The sequence below is a fragment of the Ciconia boyciana genome, chromosome 7 (assembly GCF_034638445.1).
Source record: "Ciconia boyciana chromosome 7, ASM3463844v1, whole genome shotgun sequence".
Classification (NCBI taxonomy): domain Eukaryota; kingdom Metazoa; phylum Chordata; class Aves; order Ciconiiformes; family Ciconiidae; genus Ciconia; species Ciconia boyciana.
This window is the reverse complement of record NC_132940.1, coordinates 19,416,221-19,440,677: the sequence shown is the minus strand read 5'-3', so window position 1 is coordinate 19,440,677 and position 24,457 is coordinate 19,416,221. Positions and strand designations below refer to the sequence as shown.

The 24,457-nt window shown below is 36.0% G+C and overlaps 1 protein-coding gene across 4 annotated transcripts in view; it reads right to left on the bottom strand.

Annotated features, from left to right (window-relative positions):
- Nucleotides 1-7,046: 7,046 nt before the first annotated feature.
- The window catches only part of BTBD8 (BTB domain containing 8), a 37,431-nt gene continuing 20,020 nt past the window's right edge, over nucleotides 7,047-24,457 (bottom strand). For 3 of the 4 annotated variants that reach the window (XM_072867844.1, XM_072867846.1, XM_072867847.1), the window contains 9 exons: nucleotides 20,740-20,922; nucleotides 19,788-19,925; nucleotides 18,572-18,701; nucleotides 15,960-16,021; nucleotides 14,238-14,874; nucleotides 13,673-13,760; nucleotides 12,970-13,109; nucleotides 9,457-11,811; nucleotides 7,047-8,105 (listed from right to left, as the gene is read on the bottom strand). In XM_072867844.1, coding sequence (XP_072723945.1) covers nucleotides 7,636-8,105; nucleotides 9,457-11,811; nucleotides 12,970-13,109; nucleotides 13,673-13,760; nucleotides 14,238-14,874; nucleotides 15,960-16,021; nucleotides 18,572-18,701; nucleotides 19,788-19,925; nucleotides 20,740-20,922 — 4,203 coding nt within the window. In that variant the 3' untranslated portion in view covers nucleotides 7,047-7,635. The remainder of the gene's footprint in view (nucleotides 8,106-9,456; nucleotides 11,812-12,969; nucleotides 13,110-13,672; nucleotides 13,761-14,237; nucleotides 14,875-15,959; nucleotides 16,022-18,571; nucleotides 18,702-19,787; nucleotides 19,926-20,739; nucleotides 20,923-24,457) is intronic. The other variant, XM_072867845.1, reaches the window with a different exon arrangement.

Genomic DNA, 24,457 nt, shown 5'->3' with positions numbered 1-24,457 from the left:
AATGACTCAGTATTTAAGTTACACATAGGATTTATTATTTTCTGTCATACAGAAATCAACTAAGAATCTTCAATATGTAGCATGGGGAAGAAAGCTTGTGGGACTATGCAACCGTACAGAAATTCTGGAACCCGAAGACCGTGTTCACAAGGAGTCATTTGGAAATATGGTTACCAAAATGCCAAAATCCCAGCTAATTATCTAGGTTTGAAAAGCAAGCGGGTGGAAAACATGCAAGCATTCAGTTTGAGAGCTTAACACCCCCCCTCATCTTCCCGAAGACCGAGAGGTCAAAATATTCTAGGACCATAAAGCCAGGGACTACAGGTAGTGACTCAAACTCTTCTCCAAATGCATCCCATTATCCATATATAGGATTAATCTTGATTACTAGAACACAATCATCCAGAAAATAGAGGTTTAAGTTTCCTTTTCTACCACAAAGACAGAGGAGGACATTTTGTTACAGGTAGGAAGTTTGACTTATAGGTAGGTCTCATGTTTATGGACATGAAAATTACCTCATTCTATGAAGGTAACAAAAAGTTTTTACACTACCAACACTGATCTGGCATGTACATATGGTTTGTCCTATTTATATTGATCTTAAGCACGTTGATATAATTCTACTGAGAGGCAGGATGCCATGCCACACTCAAAAGATGGTTATAAAAAAGAACTAAAATAATTTCATTAAACACAAGTGTAAGAAAATCACACAAATGACTAAATAAGGACTGCATAAATGAGGATGCTGTAGATTTAAGTCATTTGGTGACATCAGTCTCAAAACCGGCTTATACAGTTAGAAAGTAAGTTACATAAGCCAAAATTTTTACTCAGGTTACCAGTCTTTCTGTTCAGACACTTAAAAATATCCCAGTTTTTATAAATGTGGATCTGATACCACTCACACTAATTTCAGTGGGAGCTGAGAAAAAGTTAGAGTCACTTTTACTTGCATGCATAAATAGAAAACCTGATGGACTACCTGGGTAATTGGGCTCAGTCCCCAAATTTGTACATGTGAGTCTCTGTTCAGGTTCACCAGAATATGCATCACTCTAATCCAGTTAACAGTCATCTTCTGTTACTGTACAAAAACTATTTTGACCATTGATGTCCTTGTTAAATATATCTAGTAACTGAGTTATAGTCAGACTGTCCTGCCCTCCCCCTCCCCCCCCCCAATTGAGGCTTCAGTTATTGAACATCTGATCAGTATTCATATTTTACTGTGCAATAGTGAAAGATCTTTTGTTGCACGCAATGCAAAAAGTTAGATTTCTTAGCACTTTGATTTCTCTAATGGAACAGTGTTCTGAGCTGGGAGCTTCAGCAATAAATCAAGGAGAACAGGGAAGCAACTTAATGGCATTCCATTATTAATTATTTCATACTTTAACTGTGTCCAGATGGTTCATCAGGATTAGAACCTCATTAAGTTGAGTACCATATAAAAACACAAGTATGCACAGTGCCTGCCCCCAGTGCCAGTTCCATTACCCTTTCGGAAAAGTCAATGTTAACCTGAAAGCCAATCTGCAAATGTTTAAGTGGATTTGCTCCCACGTTTGCAGAACTGTGGCCTAATTGACTATACAGTGTAGATTGCAAAGCAAAGTATAAAAGGAAGGTCAAATGCAAGAAATAAACAGGTGTGTGTGCATGCAGTGTATAGCTTCTTCAGTTATTAGTTACCGAAGGTAAAAAAAAAACCAAAAAAATTATCAAACCCAGTATTTTTCTCCAATTGATATCCACTTTTTATATAAATCACTTTCCTCTGTTACAGGTTTAGTTTCCTTAAACACATGTAGTTGTCAATAGGCAGCTTGGTTTTAAATTAGCCAAAGAACAGATTTGAGCTGTAATTTTTCCAAAATTGAACACATTGAAGCTTATTTTTCAAAAATAGCATATATAGCTTGTGTTCAAGAGACAGAGCTGAAAACCAGTATGGATTTTCTGCAAGATATGAAAGCTTCTAATTATATTGGATTTCAAATATAAAAGCCCATTTCCATGGAATCATCCGTTGTAACAAAGCTGGTACTTCTCATTCTGTCTTTTGTGCTCAGTTCCTGTATAGTCCTGGCAAGAATGTCATCTATCAATGTACAAATGTTAAATCACCCCAGTCATGAAATATTAACAGAATGCATACAATTATGACTCCTAAATTGAAGTCTTTCTAGCTGCAATTTGTCACATCTACAATTGTACAATGTTATTAGTAGAGTAAAACTAGAAAACTATGAAATAGATATATTGGAAAAATAGCATTTCTAGTACATGCATTTAATATAGGTAAGCCCTGAACCCGCTTCAGCTGAGGTCAATAGGAGTTTTTCCTTAGTGGAAGAAAAATAATTACTTCTTAAATGTCCTGGTTCTGAGCAACAGATGAACAACATAATAGCAGTACTTAATTCCTTCATGCAAAGGTTTAGATTTTCTGGAGCAAAGTAGAATGAGCATGCTACTAATTATTTTCCAGATGGCAATAATATATATTCAAAGTTTTAAAACAGTATCCTGCAATCTGTACCTAGAACAGGTGCATTAATTTATTTTGTACATATTCCCTGAAAGAAACTGAGATAGACAATGCTAGAGGAACAGAGCCTATGGACAGTCTTTGTGTGAGAAACATGGGAAGTTCTCTTGCCCGCTAGTTCCTCCAAAATAGGAATAAAATTTGCAAACTAAAAAATTCAGTGTAAATTTGAAATAATTTTAAACATTAAAAAGTGAATTGTGGTATAAGATTATTAAACATGTACAGTTGCATCACATATCATCCAGAACATTAAAATATTGCAAGCAAGCCATATTTCTTGTACTTGATTACTAATCTTTTCCAACAATACCCAAAGTAGTTTTATTATAATGAGAATATTTTTTCTTTCAAATAACTATTTCTGTGAGCACCATGTTCCTGTCTGCTGACTTTATTACCATTTTACATGCTATGGGCCTCGATACTGCCCTAGCAACCTGATCTAACCTTGAAGTTACCCCTGCTTTTAGCAGGAGGTTGGACTAGAGGCCTTTGGAGGTCCCTTCAAGCCTGCGTTTTTCTCTAATTCTATGATTTTTCTGCAATTTTTCTGTAATTCTATGATTCTACAGCAAGTTTTTCTAAGAGAGAAGTGATGGATATAGGGAATGTCCTTTCCGCTACCCCTGCCACAAAAGTGATGTTAGTCTTTTCTTATGCTCTCATCTGATCACTTGTGGTAGAAGCCCAGACTGCCTGCTGATCTCATTTCATGCATACTTCTCTCTCCTGATCTTCACTTTAGGTCTTAGCGTCCTCATTTCTTTTGCTACACTATATAACTATGGTATAATCTCATGGCTTTAAAAAACAAAATATATTATTAACTGATGTGCTTTTCTAACTGTTGCCTCTCTCTTAATGGTTAGGCTCAGTTTCCTTCCTGCAATTCTGTCATACTCTACCAAACTGGCATCTGCCTGCCTTTCATTCTGAGGAAGCCAATATCTCATTTTGATCACAGTCCTTAAGAACATACTCTTAACCAGCCTCAAAACTGCTATTTTATACTCATCTGTCTTGTGGGCCATCTTCAATGAAGCCAATGATGCTTTTTCCCTTATATCCTGTCATCCTATCACCATATTTATTTCCTTTGCTTCCTAAATTTTTTTTTTTTTAGCAGATCATTTGGAAGAACCTCCACTTTCCTCAGTTTCCTGTAGTGGTCCACATGTTTGGGCCTCAATTTCCTTCTCTTTTCTCTTCACAATATGTCTGTCAGTGATTTATTCCACAAACACTATTTTAGCTAGCATCTGTATGTGAAAAACCTGCAGAGCTGCTTCTCCAGTCCAGACTAGAGTCTAATTTTCCAAGCAAAAAAAGTAATTATGCCTACTGACATCACCTTTTGGAGGTCTAGCCTATTTTAAACTTAATACATCCACACACGTAAAACATCCTCATTTTTCACTTTAATAACATGTCATTATGGTAGGCAAAACCAGGGTCATTATCTTAAACTCTGATTTTTGAGTCCTCTCCTCTAAATTTCACTGATAGTTCGCTAAATTTCTTGTTACTACCTGTAGGATACAGACATCTTTACCCATTCACATAACAATCTCATGTAAGCTGTCAGTATCACCTGTTGACTGCACCATTATGTTCTCAGGCTTTGACAAAACAATTTCACTGCTCTTACTCATTCAAAATACTACTGCAAAGGTAAATTCTTGAACACTATTTTGACTATGCCATCTCTTTCTTTAGTTTCTTCACTGATGCTCTTTCACTGTTACATCAGATGTACATACCTTGTCTTTACTTTAGAGGTCATTCAGGACCTCTTAATCACTATTCACTTGGTGGAGCCCATGACACTAGCTTTGATTGTATATGAAGTTTCCAAACAAACCTTTGTCCATTCTCTCATGTTTTGGAGGAGAGGCCAATACAGTGGCAAAATCACTGTCAGGAAGCATGAGCAGGACTCCAGAGAACTCAAGTGACTGATACTATTAAACAGATAGCCACCTATATACCTGCTTAAAGCTTGAACATCCTCCTGAATGAGGAGTGACTACTAAACAAGGTCAAACAGGAACAGAGTTTAGAGGACACACAGGGCTGGTCAGGAATATAGATCCTTACAGCTCCCTCATTATCCAGCCTCCAAATCTCACCCTCTGATTTCCCCTTCTCATAATTCATACAGAATAAAAAAATGCCCGTATTTAAACTGATGGTGTGCTGAAACCATTGCTAATCAGCTAGACAAATATTGACACTCTCATTTTACCTTTCTATCCATGTTTTTTTTTCTTTTGTCTTAACTTGGATTATAACCACTCTGTGGGAAGTCCTTGTTTTTGTTCTGTGTTTGTACAATGTCTAGCCAGTGGGATGCTGGTCTGATTAAGCCTCACAGGCACTCTGGTAATGCGAATTAAAAACAATCCTGCTTTCTATTCCTGCTGCTTCTACAGAGACTATTTGGCTGTGGGAAGCTGACTTCTATGGCTGCATATGTACCAACTGAACAATACACCAAATCCTAATCACTGGTCTACTGCAAAACTATTAAAAGAATTGCAACAACATCATTGGGGACTTGAAGAGAGACGTTAATTTAATTATCAAACAACTGGAAAAGTAAATGCAAAAAACACCCCCAAGTAAAACCCCCCTATATGTGATTGTATTTCATATGACAAACATGGAACTTTGTGTGCCACTTTTCAGTGTTACTTTTTCAATTCAGTATGAAGTTAAAAATATGGGTAAAGCAAAAAATAGACAAAAGGGACCCTTCTTTCACTTTCTGTCACTTTTCCTAATCCTTTATCTTCTCCTTTCCATCATTTCATTTTGTTTAACATGTGAATGCCCACTACCAGAATATCATCAGGATTTTAAAGTTGATTAATTTTAAACAACTTTAATCTTTTACACAGAAATCGAGAAAACACCATTCCTCAGCCTTCCGTAAGAGCTTCTCTAGAGTTTCATCTTTTACTATGGCTAATACTATAGTTCTTTCCTTTATCCAAAAGATTATCCACTGTCGATATACCTTGTAAACTTGAAGGTGAAAAATACATTTTGTTGATGATTTGCACTTCTAAAGGTTCTTCTAACTCACCCAATATGAAGACTGGGGTAAATATAGCATATTACATTTAAAATATTTTGAATTATAATGTCTCAGACTATTTATGCTGCTAAAAGCTAAAAGAGTAGGGGAAAAATTTTATTATGAGACTGAACATCTTCTTTACATGAGTTTCAAGTCCTTCTTCTTCATTGACATAAACAGAAAGGAAAGCTTTTCTTTTTTGTCCTGCCCTGATACTAAAGAACGAGATAAAATTCTTCCTCCATTTAATTTGGGGAAAATAAAACATCAGTTTTACTTCTGTATCAGAAGTTCAACAAAGTGGCTTTCTAGATAAACTATTTTGCCTCAGAGCTCTTTATTATGTCAAGTCCAAAGGTAAGACAAGTCATAACTTTTTTAGTTATATGCTGGGGCAACTTCATATTTCCACACGACAGAGTTTCTGACTATGAACAAAAAGAACTTAAGTTTCTATAGAAAATTAACGTGCACTGTTGGAATTGTACAAAAGCTTGCAAAACTGACCATATTATCAGTGGTTACAGCTAGCTTAAGTTGTGCACTTATCTTAAATAGTTTTAACGAAAAAAATGTTAGTAGCCTTTTACTGCCATATGGCACGCACTTCTGAAGGCACTTCTGTTAATGACTAAGAGGAGGTAGAATACTTCCTGTTTAGATTTTAAGCTGTGTAAAAGACAAGCCCTACTGTTTCCATAATGCAGATATCTTAGAGGGCCTAACCTTAGCAGGGGAAAAAAAAAAAAACCTGTATGTTTCAGGAGGAGTTCTGACTTGGCAAGAATTACAAATAGTTTCTTGCTCCCTTCCTCCCCATCAAATCAGAAAAGACAATAAACAGTCCTATCCACACCCAGATTAATAGCCAAAAGCAGCAGAATGAGCAGTATTGAGAAGTAAACCCTATTTCACTCTTAGTCAGAAGAATGGTTACATTGACATTTAGTCTCAATATAAAAGCTACACTAGAAGTATCCATGAAGATGCAAGAATCCCATTACCCCCCCCCCCAAAGTAGCATCTATGAGAACAAACAAAACCAAATTCCTGAGAATCTTGCTATGCCTCAGACAGCGTCAGAAGGGTGCAAGTGTAATGAATTGAAGCCTGAAGGTAATTCTAGTCAACATCAGACTTCTGATGTAACACTGACCATGACTTCAGACTGAGATATACTTTTGGAGAGAGCAGACATACTGTTTTTAAGAACAGGAGCAGCATTCTACCAACTCCTCTGAATTAATGCACTATGCTATTAAAACTATTTACTTCAATATGTGCATTTCCAAGAAAGAAACAGTGCTCTTCCTATAGCACAGACCCTCTGAAGTCTTATATTTAAAAGAAAGACAATTTAAAAAATTTATTGGAAACTTCTAAACAGAACAAACCAAAAATACAAAAATCAAATCTGGAAGAAACAGATGAAACAAGCTTCTCATATTAATAAGGCCCAAGGCAGATTCATACTGAAACATCTTATTTGAACATATGTTTCCGTCATTTAAAGCAGCGTTGGCACACATCACCTTTCGACACAGCCATTCTGAATCTTTATTGTTGTAAAATGAAGTTACCATGTAGAGAGGGGGGAAAAAAAGGAGGGGAATAGCTCTACTAGTTGTGCAGTCATCTTTAAATTCTTGCTCAATGAGAATATTAAATGTCAGAAAGGAAGATAAAAGGGAGGGTGGAAACCAATATTTTTTTCTTCCATGTAATCTAATTTTTCTAACAATTCTAGAAAATACATGCTCAAAGTTCATTTTTAGAAAAGACATACATTTAAGTCTTGAAAAATTACTGTACTTGTGATTAAATCTAGATTATAAATTAACATATTTACCTCATTATATCAGAAAGATTGCCTCAGTATCAAGAATTGCTTGTTCTTGACTGATGCAGTATTTCATTATTGTATGGAAACAACTCATCAAAAATAGATTTGGGGAGTGGGTTGGAGTTCAGTTGCAAACATTTGATCACCTTAATGATGGGTTTCCAGTTCAAGAATTGTCCATTCCCCTTGAGGGGACGAACAGTCTTCAGATGAAAAGCTTGCCACTGTAATGCTTGCTGAAGAATCATCAAGTGGAGACATTAGTTCAGTCCACCTACTGAATGTGTCAACTTGTGATGTACCCTGAGGATTCGAACCATCTCGTGCCAGAAACAGTGTCTGATTGATAAGACATTGTGCTAAGTTAAGGTCTTCAGGAACAGAATTTTTGAAACCTATATTTGAGTCCTGCTCAGATAACAGTTGCCTGAGAAGGGTCCAGTCCTGTTCTGCAAACTGCTGATCTTCAAAATCCACATCTAGAGCTGCTGTTTCTGAATCCATCCTCTGTTCAATTGCTTCTCCAACATCCATCTCATATATTGGAGAAAGGGTTTTTGAAGGCCGATGCTCATACATGCAGGTTTGTGCCATTGTGTCATAATCATCTATGTCTCCTGAAATAATTCACAATACTGTACAATGTAAAAATTGCAGATGATCCTCCCCTCAGGGCTGTGTAGAGCAAAATTTAACTCATTCAGGAAGGACAATCCAACCAGGTTAAAAAAAAGGGGGATGGAGGGTATACAAAATTGACAAAATTTGAGGCATTTATTTCCTATATAAAAAACAAAGTATGATTTATAAATTAAGTTAAAGTAGCAATCACCACTGGTAATTAACAATAACCTCCATAATTAAGTTTCTGATACAGAAAATGACAATGTAAATATACACTTAATGCACATGAAATTTCTCATTTACTCCATAAATTAAATTTAGACCAGGAGGTGCATGGAGGGAATTAATAGAGAATGATTACTGAATGGTGACTTAAGCTATGTCAGCTTAGAAGAGAATTAAAAACAAAATTGTTTATCCACAGGCTTATTTCTACACTGCACATGCAAGGGCAGCTGCAGGCAAGGGCAAGCAAACTTAAAAAAAATAGTACAACTTTTAACGTCTTCTTGTTCTGTGGTCTGACTGAACATAGATCATCATCAGCATTCCATTACTCTTCAATACACAATAGCTGTAATCAACACTATTGTATATTTTTGATGGGATAAACAGACTGAATTATTGGTATAAAGACGACAAAACACAAAACTAGACAAGTATTCATCTAGCTACATGAAACAAGTTAGAACTTTTCTGTATATAAGCATTAGTTCTAAGTATAATCTCTCTTTTAGGAAATAAGCTTTTACTGGTAAAATTTGAATTTTAGACATCTCATAAGCTCTAAATCAGAGTTCAAACCTGCTCCCACTGATGTAATATATGGCAAATATTCAGTTATATTCAGTGGGAGAAGGATCCAAATTTGTGTATAATATATAAATAAATAAATTACAACAATAATGCATATAGCTGTTCAGGTAAACAGTTCAGTGCGCTTTAGTTAAGGTTATTACTGTAGTTATTGCACATCCCATTCAGACATACTATATGTTGCCAAGCAGACAAAACGAATACTAAGATTCCATCAAAAGCTGATGCTGTCAATGTTAGATTGGATCAAAAATAACTGAAGTACAGGCAACTGCATCCAATCTTTCTTTTAGCATTACATAAAATCCCTTTTCTTGTAGTCAAGTTTCTCATTGAACAGCAGGGAATTGACGGATATTTCAAACAGACAAGCATTCTCTACCCAAGTGAAATACTTAAAAATATTGAAATTTAATATAGTTTCAGCCAAAATTACTTCAGTTCAGGATTCAATCCCCGACAAATTTCCAAAGCTTTCCCTATTAATTTGTTTTTGAATGACTGAATGTTTCTATTTCTGTACATTACCTGGAAGTAAATCAGTATTAGCGCATTCAGTAGTTGCTGGTTGACTGTCTCTCACTTGACCTTCCTGAGTCAGTATCTGATTCTTACTGGCTTCTACAGCTTTTGCAGAGCTGCTCTTTTGCACATCAGAATTAGTTTCTTTCTGATGAAGATCCAAATGACATGGTCTTTCTTGAGATTTTGCATCATTGTCTAAGTATTTATTGCACTGGTGAAATTCACTAGCCACCTCATTCTTCATATTTGCTTTTTGTTTTTCTCCTGGACACAGACTAGCTGCTGAATATATTTTCTCTGGGCAATTTTGTTCAGTCATTGAAGCACCTTGATTCTCCTTCCCTGGGATTTCAGTGCCATAAAGATGTAGGAGAGAACTTTCACTTTTATCCAATCTATTGTCTTTATTATCCTTATTCTGTTTGCAGTCCAGGAATCCATCTTCAATTTCCAGTGAGTATCTTGAAGTCTTTCCATGGTGCTCTTGAGAAACACTGTCAAATACTTCTGAAGGAGTAAGAGAATCTATTGAATGCTGACGTGAAGTATGAGTTTCCACTCTGTCATCAGATCCCAATTCTTCGCATTCATCTACTGAAAGTAAAACAGATCGTTTGAAATTTTTAGTTTTAGAAAACTCTTGACTTGCAGTATCATTTTCTGTTGCATCTTCAAAAGCTAAATTATCAATTCCTTGGAACTGTTGAGTAGGAACATTTGATGGAGGAAAGTTTTCTGCAACATTCTCTGCTTCAGATCTGTCATCTTCTGTTTCATCAGCAGAAGAAGAAACTTGGTCTGCTTCCTGAGTAAATGGTGCATTGCCAAAAGTAGAACTTTTGCTTTCTCTAGTATTGGTCCTTGCACTTTCCTGATGGGACCAAATCTCAGGTCTTTTTCTTGGTATTTCATCATCACTCGTTGAATTAACACGGAAGAGATCAGAACCCTCTTTTTTCATTTTCACTTCTATTCTTAGGCTGCTGTCATAAATTTTTAATTCCTCAGGTGTACTTGTGTCACTGCTGCTTCTTCCAAGAAAGTCATGGCATAACATAGTGCTGCATTTAGAAATCCCTCTTTCATTGGACCCTTCATCATCCTGAGAGCCTCCAGCATCGTAATCTTCTGATCTTGGTTTTATATCGTCAGAGGATGTGGTTGCACTGCCAGTATCTGATTCAGGACTCTCTTTTGGATCTAGTGCACCAGTACTCCAGTGGTCCACAAAGGGAATCTCTGCATTTTCATGGTTTTCGGGTGTTTCTGTAGGATCTATAGGCTCCGTGTAACTAGGTGAACATTTTTCTGTTATTTGTTCTGTGGAACATTCTGAAACATCATCTAAATCTGCTGAAATTGATTTGTATTCCGTCAAGGCTGAGGTATCACACAGCTCATCAGCTGTAAGAAATCCCTCCATATAAATCTGAGGAGATGATGTCTCCTCCTCTTTATTGGTTATCGTTCTGGAAAAGCTTGGTAAAGCATTCTCACCGTAGTTAAGACCTGTTTCAGAGTTTAATTTATCACTTTGCTCAGTACAGACTTTTGTTGCTTTTGACTGTTTCACCAGTTCTCCTGAAGCAGTAGCCTTTTGATTGGTTTCCTTGGAAAAGTCTGAGTGTCCTGCACTAGAAGGCTGTGCATGATAGTGAAATTCAGCTGTATTATCATCTTTCTCTGTATCTTCAATCTGTTTAATTCCAGTCTGATCTCCACAGATTTGTCTTGCTTCCATTTCATTTTGCAGTGAAACATGCAGTTTAGACATAGTTTCTTCTGTAATTAGAGGAGAAGAAGATTCGGACTGTATTTCGTATTCCACTTTTTCAGAAGGATCTGCTAATTTTTGTTTATTGGGTTGACAGGACGCCAGCAGTTTATCTTCACTGCTACTTTCCATCACAGATTTTAGAGATTCACTTTGCTTTGCAGAATAGCAGTCATTATTGTCATGAAGCTGACCTGCCACAGCATCAGCCATGTTTTTTTCAAGTTTCTGTCCTGAACTTCTGTGCTCAGAGGTGTGCACGTTCTTCTGGACAACAGGAGATTCACTCCTTGAATATTTTTGGGCAGGGGACTGAGATTTTAATACAGATTGCCCAGCTGTTTTTGGTTTTGGGTCTTTATTATTCATAATCTCAGCATGCTTTGACGGAGCCAGAGTTTTAGGTGTTATTTTTGCAGTGGCTTTTGCTACAGGTGTTTGTGACTGCTTAACAGTCTTCTTCTTAGCTGCAGGATGTTTTTCTGGGAGTGTTGTCTGAACCAGATGTTGTAACACATTTTTTTCTTCGTTATGTTTTGGAGACATTCCTGATTTCAGTGAATTTGGCGATTCCCCCTGAGGTCCTAACAAACAGTTAAAAAAAAGACTGTAAAGATTGTATATGCCAGTCAAAGTATCTTCACCAAATTTATGTGTTTGTTTATGTTGAGAAGCAAGTTACTCAACTTTTTATGTAACTAAAGGATTTAAGGCTTGTTAAAGAATTAAGAATTGAGATCTTAAACAAATACTAGACAAAAATATCATCTTGCATTTACATGCCGTCTTAAACTAAAGCACTTTATAGACTATGTATAAAGGAATCACTTCAGCCTGTAACTGAAGTAGTCATCACTGCAGTAGAAAGCAGCATCTATCTAATAGTGCACAGAAACACTGCACAGCAGCTTAGCACAGGAAGTGATGAGTACTATATTCAATTTGTATTGTAGAGGAAATGAAAGTAGGCAGAAAATAATTACATTAGTTACAATGTGATTAGAACACCAGAATTAATATCCCTGCTCAGTCAGAAAATACTGCAAGATCTTTAATGACCACAAATTGACAGGACCTGTGTTTTCTGTATCATAATGCATTTAAGATAATATAACTTGAATATTCTTCCCCCTGCCAGTAAGTGCCAAGTCCAAATGGGATTAAAAAGAGCTCCATCCTTAACACTTTGTATCTTTATAAAACAGGGTTTCTTCTCTGTGGTCTACAATGTCATTTTCCACACTTGGTATAAATAGCTGTTGAAATCAAGTATTCATCTGTGGGGTAGGTCAGTATCAGTAGTGCTACCCCTAAGGGGGATCACCAAAAAAAGGGAGGCAAAGAGTAACAGTTCATAAAGAAGTCTGCATTCCAGATCTTTGATGCATATTATAAATGCTTGACCTACAGAATTTCTGTTGAACTCAGTCATGGTTCCAAGTGCAGAAGTGCAGGGGATCAGCAAATAAAAAGACTCTGCAAAGCAGATTAAGCAAGCAGAAGAAAACACCAATTGGCAGTGAAGACCATCTTTAAATATTTTGAAGTTGACACACATTCAGTTGCATTTTACAGTTTAGGATTGTCACCAAAAGTGAAATATGGAAAATAAACAGAACTGTTCAGAAGATTTTGCCAAATGCTTGTGCTAAAAAAAAAACCCACAAAAAAATCAAAAACCCAAAAAAGACAAAGCTCTGCATAATAATGGCAGACTGTTTCATTGCCGTATGAAACTTTACCTTGGTTCTTGGGAGAACTGGTAGGTGTGTTTTGAGCCTTTTGCTGTGCTGCAGAATTGCTACTCACATTCCCTTTTTTCTTTAGAACAGCTTGTGCACTTTGTTCATTACTCCCTTTTCCAGTTGATTTTTTTGTCAGACTGCAAAGAAGTTATTACATCCATTATTTCCAAGCTTAAGATCTAGCAATGTTTAATTATATTTAAACAAGCAATGTTTTAATATGCACACATATATAAACATTGAAAATGCAACCTAACCTAATACTTTTTGAAAATAAAACCTATATGTGTATATATATTTTTATATATACACACACATATAAATGACCCATTTCACAATTTCAGTGCTTCAGCTGTTTTCCTGTCCAGTTTAATCTAAACTATCCCAGAAACAATAAGTTTACAACACCTTGTGTAGTCATTAACTGTTCCAGTGTGCAGAATTGAATGACCTATAACAATTTTAAAATGATTAGCATGAAACAATCCAACACAAAAGCCAAACCAATTTTATCTTTACAGCAATGTTTCCAATAGCTAACTCAAATTGTTTTGCTAAGAACATACAATAGACAACCATTCTCAGATTAAAAAGAACATGTTGACTTAACAGTAAGTTTAATAGTTCACCTGAAACTTTTTTCACAAACATACAAGCACACATATATGTATGTAAAGCAGCATATTGATTTGTAACATACCTGCTTGTTGTGATATTAACCTCAAGCTCAGTCTTTTTTTTTTTGTTGGTGACTCCATTTGATGTCTTCACAGATGACTTTGTTTTCACTATGGTAAAGTAAATTTGAAGTTAATTATAGGGCAAAACGCATTGCATATAAATACTGAAAAATTTCTAATATATGAAAACCAACTATTGAAAACAGTATAGATGCTAAACTTGTAAAACTTTTACCATTTTATATGGCTATCAGTTGATCAGAAGATAAAGTCTGTTAATAGAGGAGAAATTTAATATTCTTATTCAAGTTAATATTCATTTACAGGGGAAGAAGGTGACTGTTATTAAGCTATAGTAGATTTCTTTAAAGCTTCCCAGTCTGGTTTTCAGTGTATGACCAGCCTGGGACAAACCAGACAGGGACTTTTACAAAAAAAACCCAACCAACCAACCAACACAAAACCAACAAACCCACACACAAAAAAATCCCAAACCACAATCCCCCCCCAAAAAACAAAAACCAAACCAAAACAAACCAAAAACCGAACACCAAAAAACCCCACACATATACACAATAAATTTACCAGTTTGTTTTTTCCCTTCCTCTACCAATTTATCCTCTTTGGGTTCCTCTGTCTGTTCACTGGCAGTCTGGATATCTATGCTTGAGTTTGCTGACTTGCTGGAAGTTCCTGCCACAGTCACTAAGGAGGGAGATTCCTTCCCTGTGGTTTTTTTCAATGGTTTTGTTTTGATCTGCACACTTGAGGTTACCGTCAGCACTTTAGGCCTGGCACCTGCAACTTTTCCTTCATGGTTCTTTAGTCCTTTGCCACTTCCTGAATTTTTTTGTCCACTTGCAGATGATGTCTTTTCTATATCTTGCTTGGTAAGCATGCTTTCAGCCTTCACATTTCCATTATTTTCTATTTTTGTCTTTATAACAGCTCTAGCCTTTTGTGAAGCAGCTTTTTCCCCTGGTTTTGAATCCTTAGTAATCTTGGAAACTATTTTTTTGCCATCTTTCCCCTTTACATCCTCATGCTTTGAAGCCTTATTAACAGTGTTTCTGTTGGTGCTTGATGTATGTCCAGATGCTCCTAATCCATCAGATTTCATTTTATCCTGATTAGTGGAAGAATCTCCCCAGCAATCTTTCTTGCTGTGTTCTGTCCGGGAAGTATTCCTTATACCAACAGATTCAGCAATGGATTTGTTTAGCTAGAAAAAAAAGCATCAGGAAAAAAAACAAACCAGAAAACATTTATAACACAAAACTATCCATGATCTTTAATTTCTGAAACACAGCTACTTTTTAAGTAGTACATGAATCTAAAGCAACAAAATTCAGCATAGAAATAACTAAAAAATAAAAAAAAATTATATTTTAGCTCAGATTGCTGGCTTTCAAAGATAGAAAAGTACCAGAAATAACTACAGTGCTTAGTAAAGCTCATGTGAATTACTGCTCTATATAAAGGATATAGAAATATCTAAGTAGAGTTTAACTTATTTTGGACAAATTACTCTGTAATATTTATTTATATTAGTGTCTGCTGAAGTAAGAAAACTTTTGAGTTATATGTGCATATTTTCCAAAGAGGAATAAAGACTATGTATTATTACAAACAAAAACAAAAATTAATTTATAATACATGGGATGTTTTTAACCATTACCAACAGTGTATCCGCCAGAGAAGTGGCAATATTCATTCTCTCTCTCAGGTAAAGATACATACTGAAACATGGAGAATTAAGTGCATGAAATGGAATCTTTGTGATACTAGTGTCATGGCAATGTATCCAAGACCATCAAATAATGTGAAACCCATACTCTTTTTCTACCAAATAGTAATGTAGCTTTGAGTGTGAGTCTCAATAGAAGAGTTGTTGAGGGCACTAAAAAATATTTTTTCAGGGCAGGGAGTGTAACAGACTCAGTGGTGTGGTGGCTTGTGATAATAGCAGAGATTCATTAGCTCAGTAGCAAACCATTTGCTCTAGGAAACAGATCAGTTTCATTACATAGCAACAGGGGAATGTGAGATTCTGAACACAAATTCCTGTCTTTTATTTGAGCTTATCTGTTTGAAAATGTAGCAGAGCATAGGCTGAGTCCTAAGATGTTTCCAGTAATGGACATTACTGATTCTGCAGAAATAACAATTCACCAAAAAATACACATTTTTCAAAAGCAAGTTCCATTAAATAATATGACAAATGAATATTGAATTTAAAACACATGATGAAAATAGTTTTGTTTGCAAGCTTCTGAGTATTTTTAATGTTTGGATAGAAATGTTTACCTGAGAACTAGTGAATACAGGTTTTTTGCCAAGTCTTCGGTCATCACCCTTGTCAAATGCAGCTGTAAAAGGAGCAAGCTGTTTCTTTACTATTTAGCAGGAAAGAAGGGAGACAGAAAACAATCCAGCCTACTCAATTAACATAATCTGAAATCAGAAAGCAGTTCTTTGGGTCCTGTAATTATTCTAGGAAGGCTAATTCTGGTGACATGGCAAATGTTGAGTGGAAATACATGGGTTTATGTTCAGAACAAAAAACATGGCTTCTGCAATGAAGTCACATGGCTATAAGCAAGTTGTTTAATTCTTCTGTTTCCCCATTTCCATAGTAAGACACACTTTTGTTTATCCAAGCTTAGCTCACTTAAAGCTTGTAGTGCACTGAGACTTTTGTAAATTGTGTACACTTTCAAAGAAGAGTACTTTCACATTTAGAGTGCTAATTACTTTTAAGTCATGTACTCTAATTTATAGAATATTTATTTACACTATTTAAAGAAGAGATTAATTACATTAAATTATATTAGTTTTCAAAAGTGGTAAAGTCAAAATATCTAAATGTACATAGTAAGATCACAGTGCCTCTTTAGATAGCATGCAGCGTCATGTCATGAGAGTTATCCCTGTGATTGTCATGTGGAATTTTCAGGCAATGAATGCCTTTTTTTTTTTTTTTTTTGACTGGTCTACTCTGGGAGGGAAGCATTTTTCAATAAAGCCTTTAAATCAATTGTGCTTGTAGAATACAAAAAGGATATTTATAGACACTGTACAGACCCAGAATCAATAAGGTTTCATTTTTGTTTGTATTAATGTTTGAGCTGAAAAAAGGTTTTGCAAAAAATGTATTTAAAAAATCAAGCATTCAGTGCCTCGTGTTGTGACATAGTATTTATACATACAAAAAATGTATCCATGTATAACAAACAAAAATTCTGCTGAATTCTTACTGAAGATACTAAAAATAATTTTTATATAGGTCTGTAAAAATCACACAAAAGGTATGCTGAAGATGGCACCCCAGGGATCTAATCCTTTTTCTAGCAATGACTCTGCACATTAATACATACCAATATATTAAGACAAAATCCATATAAACTTGTGCCTAAGAAAATACAAGACATGTTGTGAATGAAAAAGCCCACAATATCATCTGTCTTCTTTTGGCATTTTTCCTCCTCTGTTATAGCCTTCTAATTCTGTATAGGTTAAATCTCTAGAAGATAAACCACCACCAGAAATCTTTAAGGTGAAAGTTGATTTGAGTTATCCTAGACATATTTCACCTGAAGATTAAAATTTGTCTACCAGTATTGTGTGATCTCTTTGTCTGTAATTAAAAACAGATAATTTATGCAAACATTTCAGCCTATCTATTTACATATGAAATGCATGCTAGTTCTGAGTTATAATTTAATCTAAAAGAAAACAAAACAATTTCTGGCAAGATGGAGTTTGGACAACTAAGGCACACCTCGGTCTTAAATACTAGTGCAAAGCAGCCTAAACATTATTTACAATAAGGACACGATCATCCTAAAAATAAAACACCCCAAAACAAAAAAACCCACCCTTGTTTCTAAAGCCAGCTCCGCAGCTTCTGAAGGATTTTTATAATCCAGAAAGAAATCATAAACCTGTTTTATACAGTAGCAGTGAGATGTTATTTGACTACATCCCTAAATCATACTTAGAAACACTGTGACTGTATCTTTCTCTCGGCATGTAATTGTAGAATAAAATTTTCATCTATTTATAGGTGTAAACAATTTTATAACTATCATATGCTAGCTATTAATGTCTTTAACAAAAAGGACACCAAAATGCTTATTTCTCCTTTGAATCAAGTGATTTGATTTTAGGTCTTCAACACATTCTTTTCTTTCATAACACTGTACTGTCAAAGCTAATATTCAAGCATAACCTGAACTCCATCATCAGTTCCGCACCCTCGGAATACTTGTGTACTTCAAAACAAAGAAACGTTCAGAACAAAACCTCCTTTTTGTTGGAAGTGCTGCCTGTTAAAATTTTGAGAGAACACTATGCAGCTCCTTAGGGGCTCTCTGCAGTAGCATGCACAATATCACAATACCAATCAACTGTGAAGTCAAGCTATCTGCATTTACTCGCAGTGCACGAGATAAGCATTATGCAAGAGACAAGGAATATTTATACATTATGTAGAAAATGATAAAGGATAGAAACTGCATTCATAGAACGGATAATCTGCTTTGTGCAAATTTAATTCACCCACAGTGCTTATCTCCTTAAAAATGAGACAGATAAGGTTTTTAATCCTACTGCAGTATTTTCAATAATTTAGAGTGGCTGTAAATAAGAATAGAATCAATCTACATGGTTTTGGTTCCTATTATATACACTCCTAAAAAGAAAAGCAGGGGAGACTTTTCACAGAAAATGACTTAACTGATTTCCATGTTTGGCACTAGCTAAGCATGCTATCATGCTTCTATTCTAAAATACCACTTCAAAAACCTAGAGCATCACAAATTTCGCTTTAATTTGTATCTGGCTCCACAACACCACCTACATTTTATCTACTAAACAGATTGCTAAAAAATTCTAATGCCACTTGATGCCAGACATACCTGCTTGTATTTTCTGTTGATGGTCTGGCCTCATCAGCTTCCAGCTTTCTGTGTGACGAACAGCATAAAAAGACTGAACCAGGAAGACCCAGAGCTTATCACGCAGAGCCTGGATCTTGCACGTAAACCCCTGTGTTCAAGTAACAAATCAGCAGCTGGCGAGGGGCATATTGTCATAGCAACCAGTCATTATTCCTTTCAGAATCTACTTACTCCCTAAGCTAGATCAATGATGTCATCACTTATATTTTATAATGGCCTGGTAGATGGAGATGCTGTTTTTGAAGGATTATTGCCCACCACAGTAATTTTTACAATACTTTAAAACAAAGTCACTCCAAGGCATACTACAGCACTAGAAAACACCACATTGCTCCTTTTTTCCTTCCTTTTTTTTTTTTTTTTTAAATGAACCCCATAATAGCTCTTTACTGTCAGCTGTGTCACAACAAGGTCAAATACTCTAGGGAAAAATAATGTATCTGATTAAATTTTCATTGCTTTTACCAAGAAGATCTACAATAGCACCAGATTGCAATAATTCATTTTGCATTTATTTTTCATTCTTTGCTTGTAGCATCATTCTGGATTTTTATCAGTATGTCATACTATTCATGAATTATCCCCAGCATTGCAGTTAACCACAGCTTAAATATCATTATTTACATTGTGCAGATATACACAGTATGTTACACACATGGAGACGGACACCTCCCCCCAATCCAAAAAACACACACTAGATTAAGAGGCAGTCCTTGCTTCAGAGGACAGTCTTAAAAGCAAATGTAGCTATGACTTTTACAAAACGGGGGGAAAAGATACATAGAAAGAAAAAGAATAAGCTCTCTTCCCCTGTAAGTTTAAGGTAATGCAATATTTTGATAAGTTTTTTCTCATCACAACTTTAAAGTAATAGTAAAGATCAACAGAGCAGTGGTGCCCATGAGATTTACATTCTTAGTAATACACAATAATCTTTTTATTGCCATAGATGGGGTTTCTTTTTAAAAGAAAAAAAGTGTTGATATCCGGTAAACAAATGGTAACATTTTCTGTACTTCCAACAGGACCTTGGATTTACGCAGGTGCTTTTCTGTGTGACCCCAACTGCAGGATTGAGCCACCTGAGCTCAAACCACATCACCTGATTTGAACCATTACATGAGACAATACCAGAATAGTTTTTGCTACAAACACTGCACATTGAAAAACCTACCATCTCCTTCACATTTGTGGAGTCCAACAACGTATCCACAGCTACAAGAAGCAAGCAGCTATTTTCATTATTAATACTTTTTTCAATTGCATTAAAAATTAGTTCTAGAAGGTCAGGTTTGCTACTCATTGCCTGTGCCTGAGGAAACAACAAAAGACAGCCATTTAAAACAAAAGAGTGTCCTTCATATGCAAAAGCATTACTGAGCAGAGAGAATCTGCTATCACGCTGTGCAGGAGGTATTCCAAAGCTGAGCATCTTTCTTTGTATCCATTCCATAACCCCACCCCTCCCCAGGCGCCTAGCAAATCATCCTGAGGCCTCTTGCTAACCGAAATTTTAGGAACAAGCACGCTGCGATGAATTTACAGCCACATGCAACTCTAGATTCAAACACAAAATGTTTTAACATCTCCCTATTTATTTTTTTAATCCTCTATACATATTAAAAAATCTTTCATGGGAGAAGTGAACCAGCTAGATGACTAGATATGCTCTCACCAGGACCTGCAGCATTGCCACATTCTTGCAGCTCTCAACAAAAATCAGTAGAAGTTTGATTATGAGTATTAGCAGTATACTCATTCTTGTAAGTACACGCTGTTGTTCTAGGGGTCTGAAAGCTTTTTCAAAGCTTATGTATATACTTATCTCTTTGCAACACAGAAACTGTCCCACTGACTTCATTGGAACTTTTGCTTAACTGAGGCACATAACCTGAGCGCAGTATCAACCCTGCATATCAAAGTATTAATATGCTTTAAAACAACACTGACCCCCCCCCCCCGCCAAAAACTTAAAAATGCCTAATTTTTTTTTTTTAAATTTTCCATAGAATTGTACTTTAAAGCAAAAATTGAAACTATTTTGATTATTTAGCAGCCTGAACTATCCAAAGTGTGATATAATTACATTTATTTGGAAGCATACAATAACTTGAGGGCACTTATACCTGCAACAAAATAGAGAAGCCTTCACTTTTTACTATGTGTAGGAAGTTTGCCACAATAAATGTTACGCATTCTTCTTGTAGCCTAGATGCCAAGGCTACAGCTGTCTCTGTCCACTTCACTTGCGGGAGGCTATTGATCAGCCGGTCACTCTCCATCAAAAGGAAAGCAGCATTCTTGTGGTTCTTAAAATAAAAACAGAAATTAGCCTGTTGCCAAGTAATCACGGAAACAATTGCTGCTCGTAAAACAGCTTCTGTTCAGTTACTGAACACTTAAACAAGGATCCAGTATTGATTTCCCTTCTTTAAATAAATTTGGATTTTGATAATTCTAAGCATTATACCTACCTCTGAAACTAAAGCAGAAAAAGAAAAATCTACTGCTTCTGTTTTGCCTGCTGAAGTTAGGCAGTAAAGTTTTCAGTAGCTTTTATTGTATTTTTTTCAACTGTATGTCATTACATACTGCACTCCTGAACAAAATAAGGCAAATGTTAACTGGAGAAACTGAATAGAGGAAAACCTTTTAGGTCACTGAAAGATGTAATAAATTCTTAAATAAAATGGGTAAGTGAAAGTTTTAGGTGAGTGTGGATGGCTTGGCATTTGGGATGCCTAAATACCCAAGCATTTTCATAGTTATGAATCCTTTTGCTTTATTTAAAGGAGTCAGACATCAAATATTTGTCTTCCCAGATGGAGTTTTAACTGAACTTATCCTCTTTGTTGTCTAATGTTTCTCTAAGAAACATAACTGTTATGTTTATAGCTACATTTAAAACAAGCAAACAGATTTCCTAATATTTATTCCCCTGGTCTGTCTGTGCCTTTGGTTCTTTCGTACTTGTCTAAGCATTTGCATTGCCTCATCAGCACAGTACCTGAGGGCAACTTCTACTGGCTAACACATCACTTAACAAGAACTTGCAATTTATTGTTATCCACATCAGAATGGATTGAAAGCTCTACTCAACATGACCTAGCAGGTCACTGATAAATTATGCAGTAAGATCAGGAACACTGGAGAAAGCAACAATTCAGATGAATATTTGACACAAAAAACCCTACTGTAAATTCAGATTATAATCATGTTTGTCCCATGCAAAATAGAAAGCAGGGAGGGTTTTCTTCATGCATATTGTAGTTAAAACATAAAATCTGGCCAGCCATTGTTCAACTATATTTTTTTATTATTTTACTCATCTGTGGGCGAAACCAGTTTGCTTCTATGCATATAAGGTAAATTAAGGATTAAGTATATGCTTATGGTTTGATCTTGCTCCCACTGGACTCAATTACAAGCTTTTTGAATTGTCCAGAATTCAGCCCCTGCTCACAAGGCAATAAGCATTTACTCCCATTAGACACTTCCAGTGAAATATAAAATGCCTTCATTGACTTCTAATTATATCAGCACTTTGTAGGAGTGGCTCTAACTGAATTTTACTTCTCTCATTATATTTTTTCCTAACCATTCTAAAGTGGAGTCCACCTTACTTATCTAAAAAAATGGTAATTTTCTTGCATGCAGTTGAGACACCAGGGATAAGTACCTGAACGGTGTTTTAAACTGCACTCCCATTTTAATGTTTCTGCATTCATCATTGTGGCTTCCCAGAGATTTTCCAATCACCAATCTCCTTTTCTTTGCACCTTTTCTTCCTCTAAAGGGCTGCCCCACATTAACTAGCTTTTAAATTTCCAAGATTGGTAAATGAAAGTATCAGCAGAGTCACACTGTTTAACTGGGGTGTAACTGTTTTACAGCAGAGAACTGTAGCAGCAGAGAAAAGAGGATCATAAAACATACAGCAGCCCCTGCAAAATTAATTTTAGATGTTTTCTTCTTTCTCCCTCAAGCGACCTTAAGCATTTTTGCAGATTGTGAAATACTCCACTGGGAATTCCACAAGTTTTTGACTGGGTGTCTTAAGAGCTAAGAGTTAAATGATCACTCAGCAGGACTGTTCTGTGGGCAGAAGAGGCTTATGCTTTATTCTTTAATTTTGCAATTCTAAAAGCCTTAGCATAGTCCATAGCATACCAGTGAATCTTGTGAAGACCCTCCAACACAAATTTTAAATTGGTAAAATGGGGACCAAAACACACTTTAGTCCAGACTGCAAAAGTCTTCTGGAAAAGCTGGGTACACAGCTGGAGCAGTACAAAGTACCACAGTGCCATGACTGTTCTGCAAATGCTGGTAGCTTAAAGATAGCTCACGTATTTCAACACAACACAAACTGTAATCACATCATCTTGATATATTATAATAGGCACAGAAGGTAAGGAAGGCCTGAAGTGGCTTAGGTTTACCTTTAAGCTGTCCTGATAATGTTGCACAAGGCTGCCTGGAGGGGAGCGTAGAACTGTGTCTACATACGCTCTTGTCTATGCTACACACCTGAGGTAGTTTGGAGATGGGTGGTGGTGTAACTATGAACACCTATAAATTAGAATGAACTGATCTATAGTCCTGAAAACCTTACTTAAAACTTCTCAAATATTTGTACAATATATGACATACAAAGCCATGTATATATTCTAGGAACAACTGAGTATACTGATCTAATATAATGGCAGAACACCTAGTATCTTAAGAGCTATAGCTACTATCTTTATTCTGTTAGAAATTATGCATTCTGGTAGAAGGACTGTTTGGTTTTTATAACTGCGGATACTCTCAAGCTTCTCTTGGTACAGCCACATAGCTCTGAAATCTCTTGTTTTTCACACTTTCACCAGAATATGCAGTAGCAGCCACCACTCACAGCTGACCTGCTGGCCTCAGCACTTGATGGGGTAAGTACTCCATCAAAGAAGTCCTGAGAAAAAACAGTCCCAAGAAGCCTTCACAGCCCTTTCAGCAAGAGGCAGTTTTTGGCCAGAACCATTTAAGAGTACATCTCTTGAACTAGGGGTATGTTTGGCAGTGTGGGTAGCCATACCTGAGCTATTTAGATGGGATGACAACAGTAACAGAGACAGGGGTACAAGGACTTCAGCATGAGATATATGAGACATCACATACTTAGCTGTCTGGTGTGTGCTAGAATCAAAATCATCCTGTGAATGTTACCTGAGCTAGCTAGATTAAGCTTTGTGTGTGCCAATCCACATTACAGTCACATATGTATACAGTTATGCTTGGCAGCAACTGTACAGGTTTACCTTTAGCTCCTCTATCTACTCTTCCTATCTCTGTTACAATTCCATGTATTTACAGGCTAATTACTGGACCAAATTCCTGTTAACAGGTCTAGTTCAAATCAGTTACTTTTAAGTCAGCTCTGAGGGTAGTTTTATACAGAAACACAATTAGAAAGTATTTAAGTTTAGGCAGATCTAAATTGGAACAATGTAAATATGTGCCACAAAAAATGAATGCTGAGCTTTGAGGGGACCAATTCAGTACTGTTATCTGAGAAGTAGAAGATATGTATACTATACTGTTACTTTATTTTTGAAAAGTCAGCTTGCCTGTAAACAAATGGCTTGTGATCACTGATAGCCAATGATCACCTGAAGTCTGGAAAAAAAAAAAAAGTACATTTTTTCCAAATTAGAATATAGGCAAAGAGGAAAAGGCCATCACGAATGATGTATGCCACCACCTAACATAGAAACTGATACAGCAATTTGCTGTTCCTCACTATCTGAATACATAATGCTGCACTATGATGTCACAGCTGTGTTTCATAAACTTATTTTGTATTAT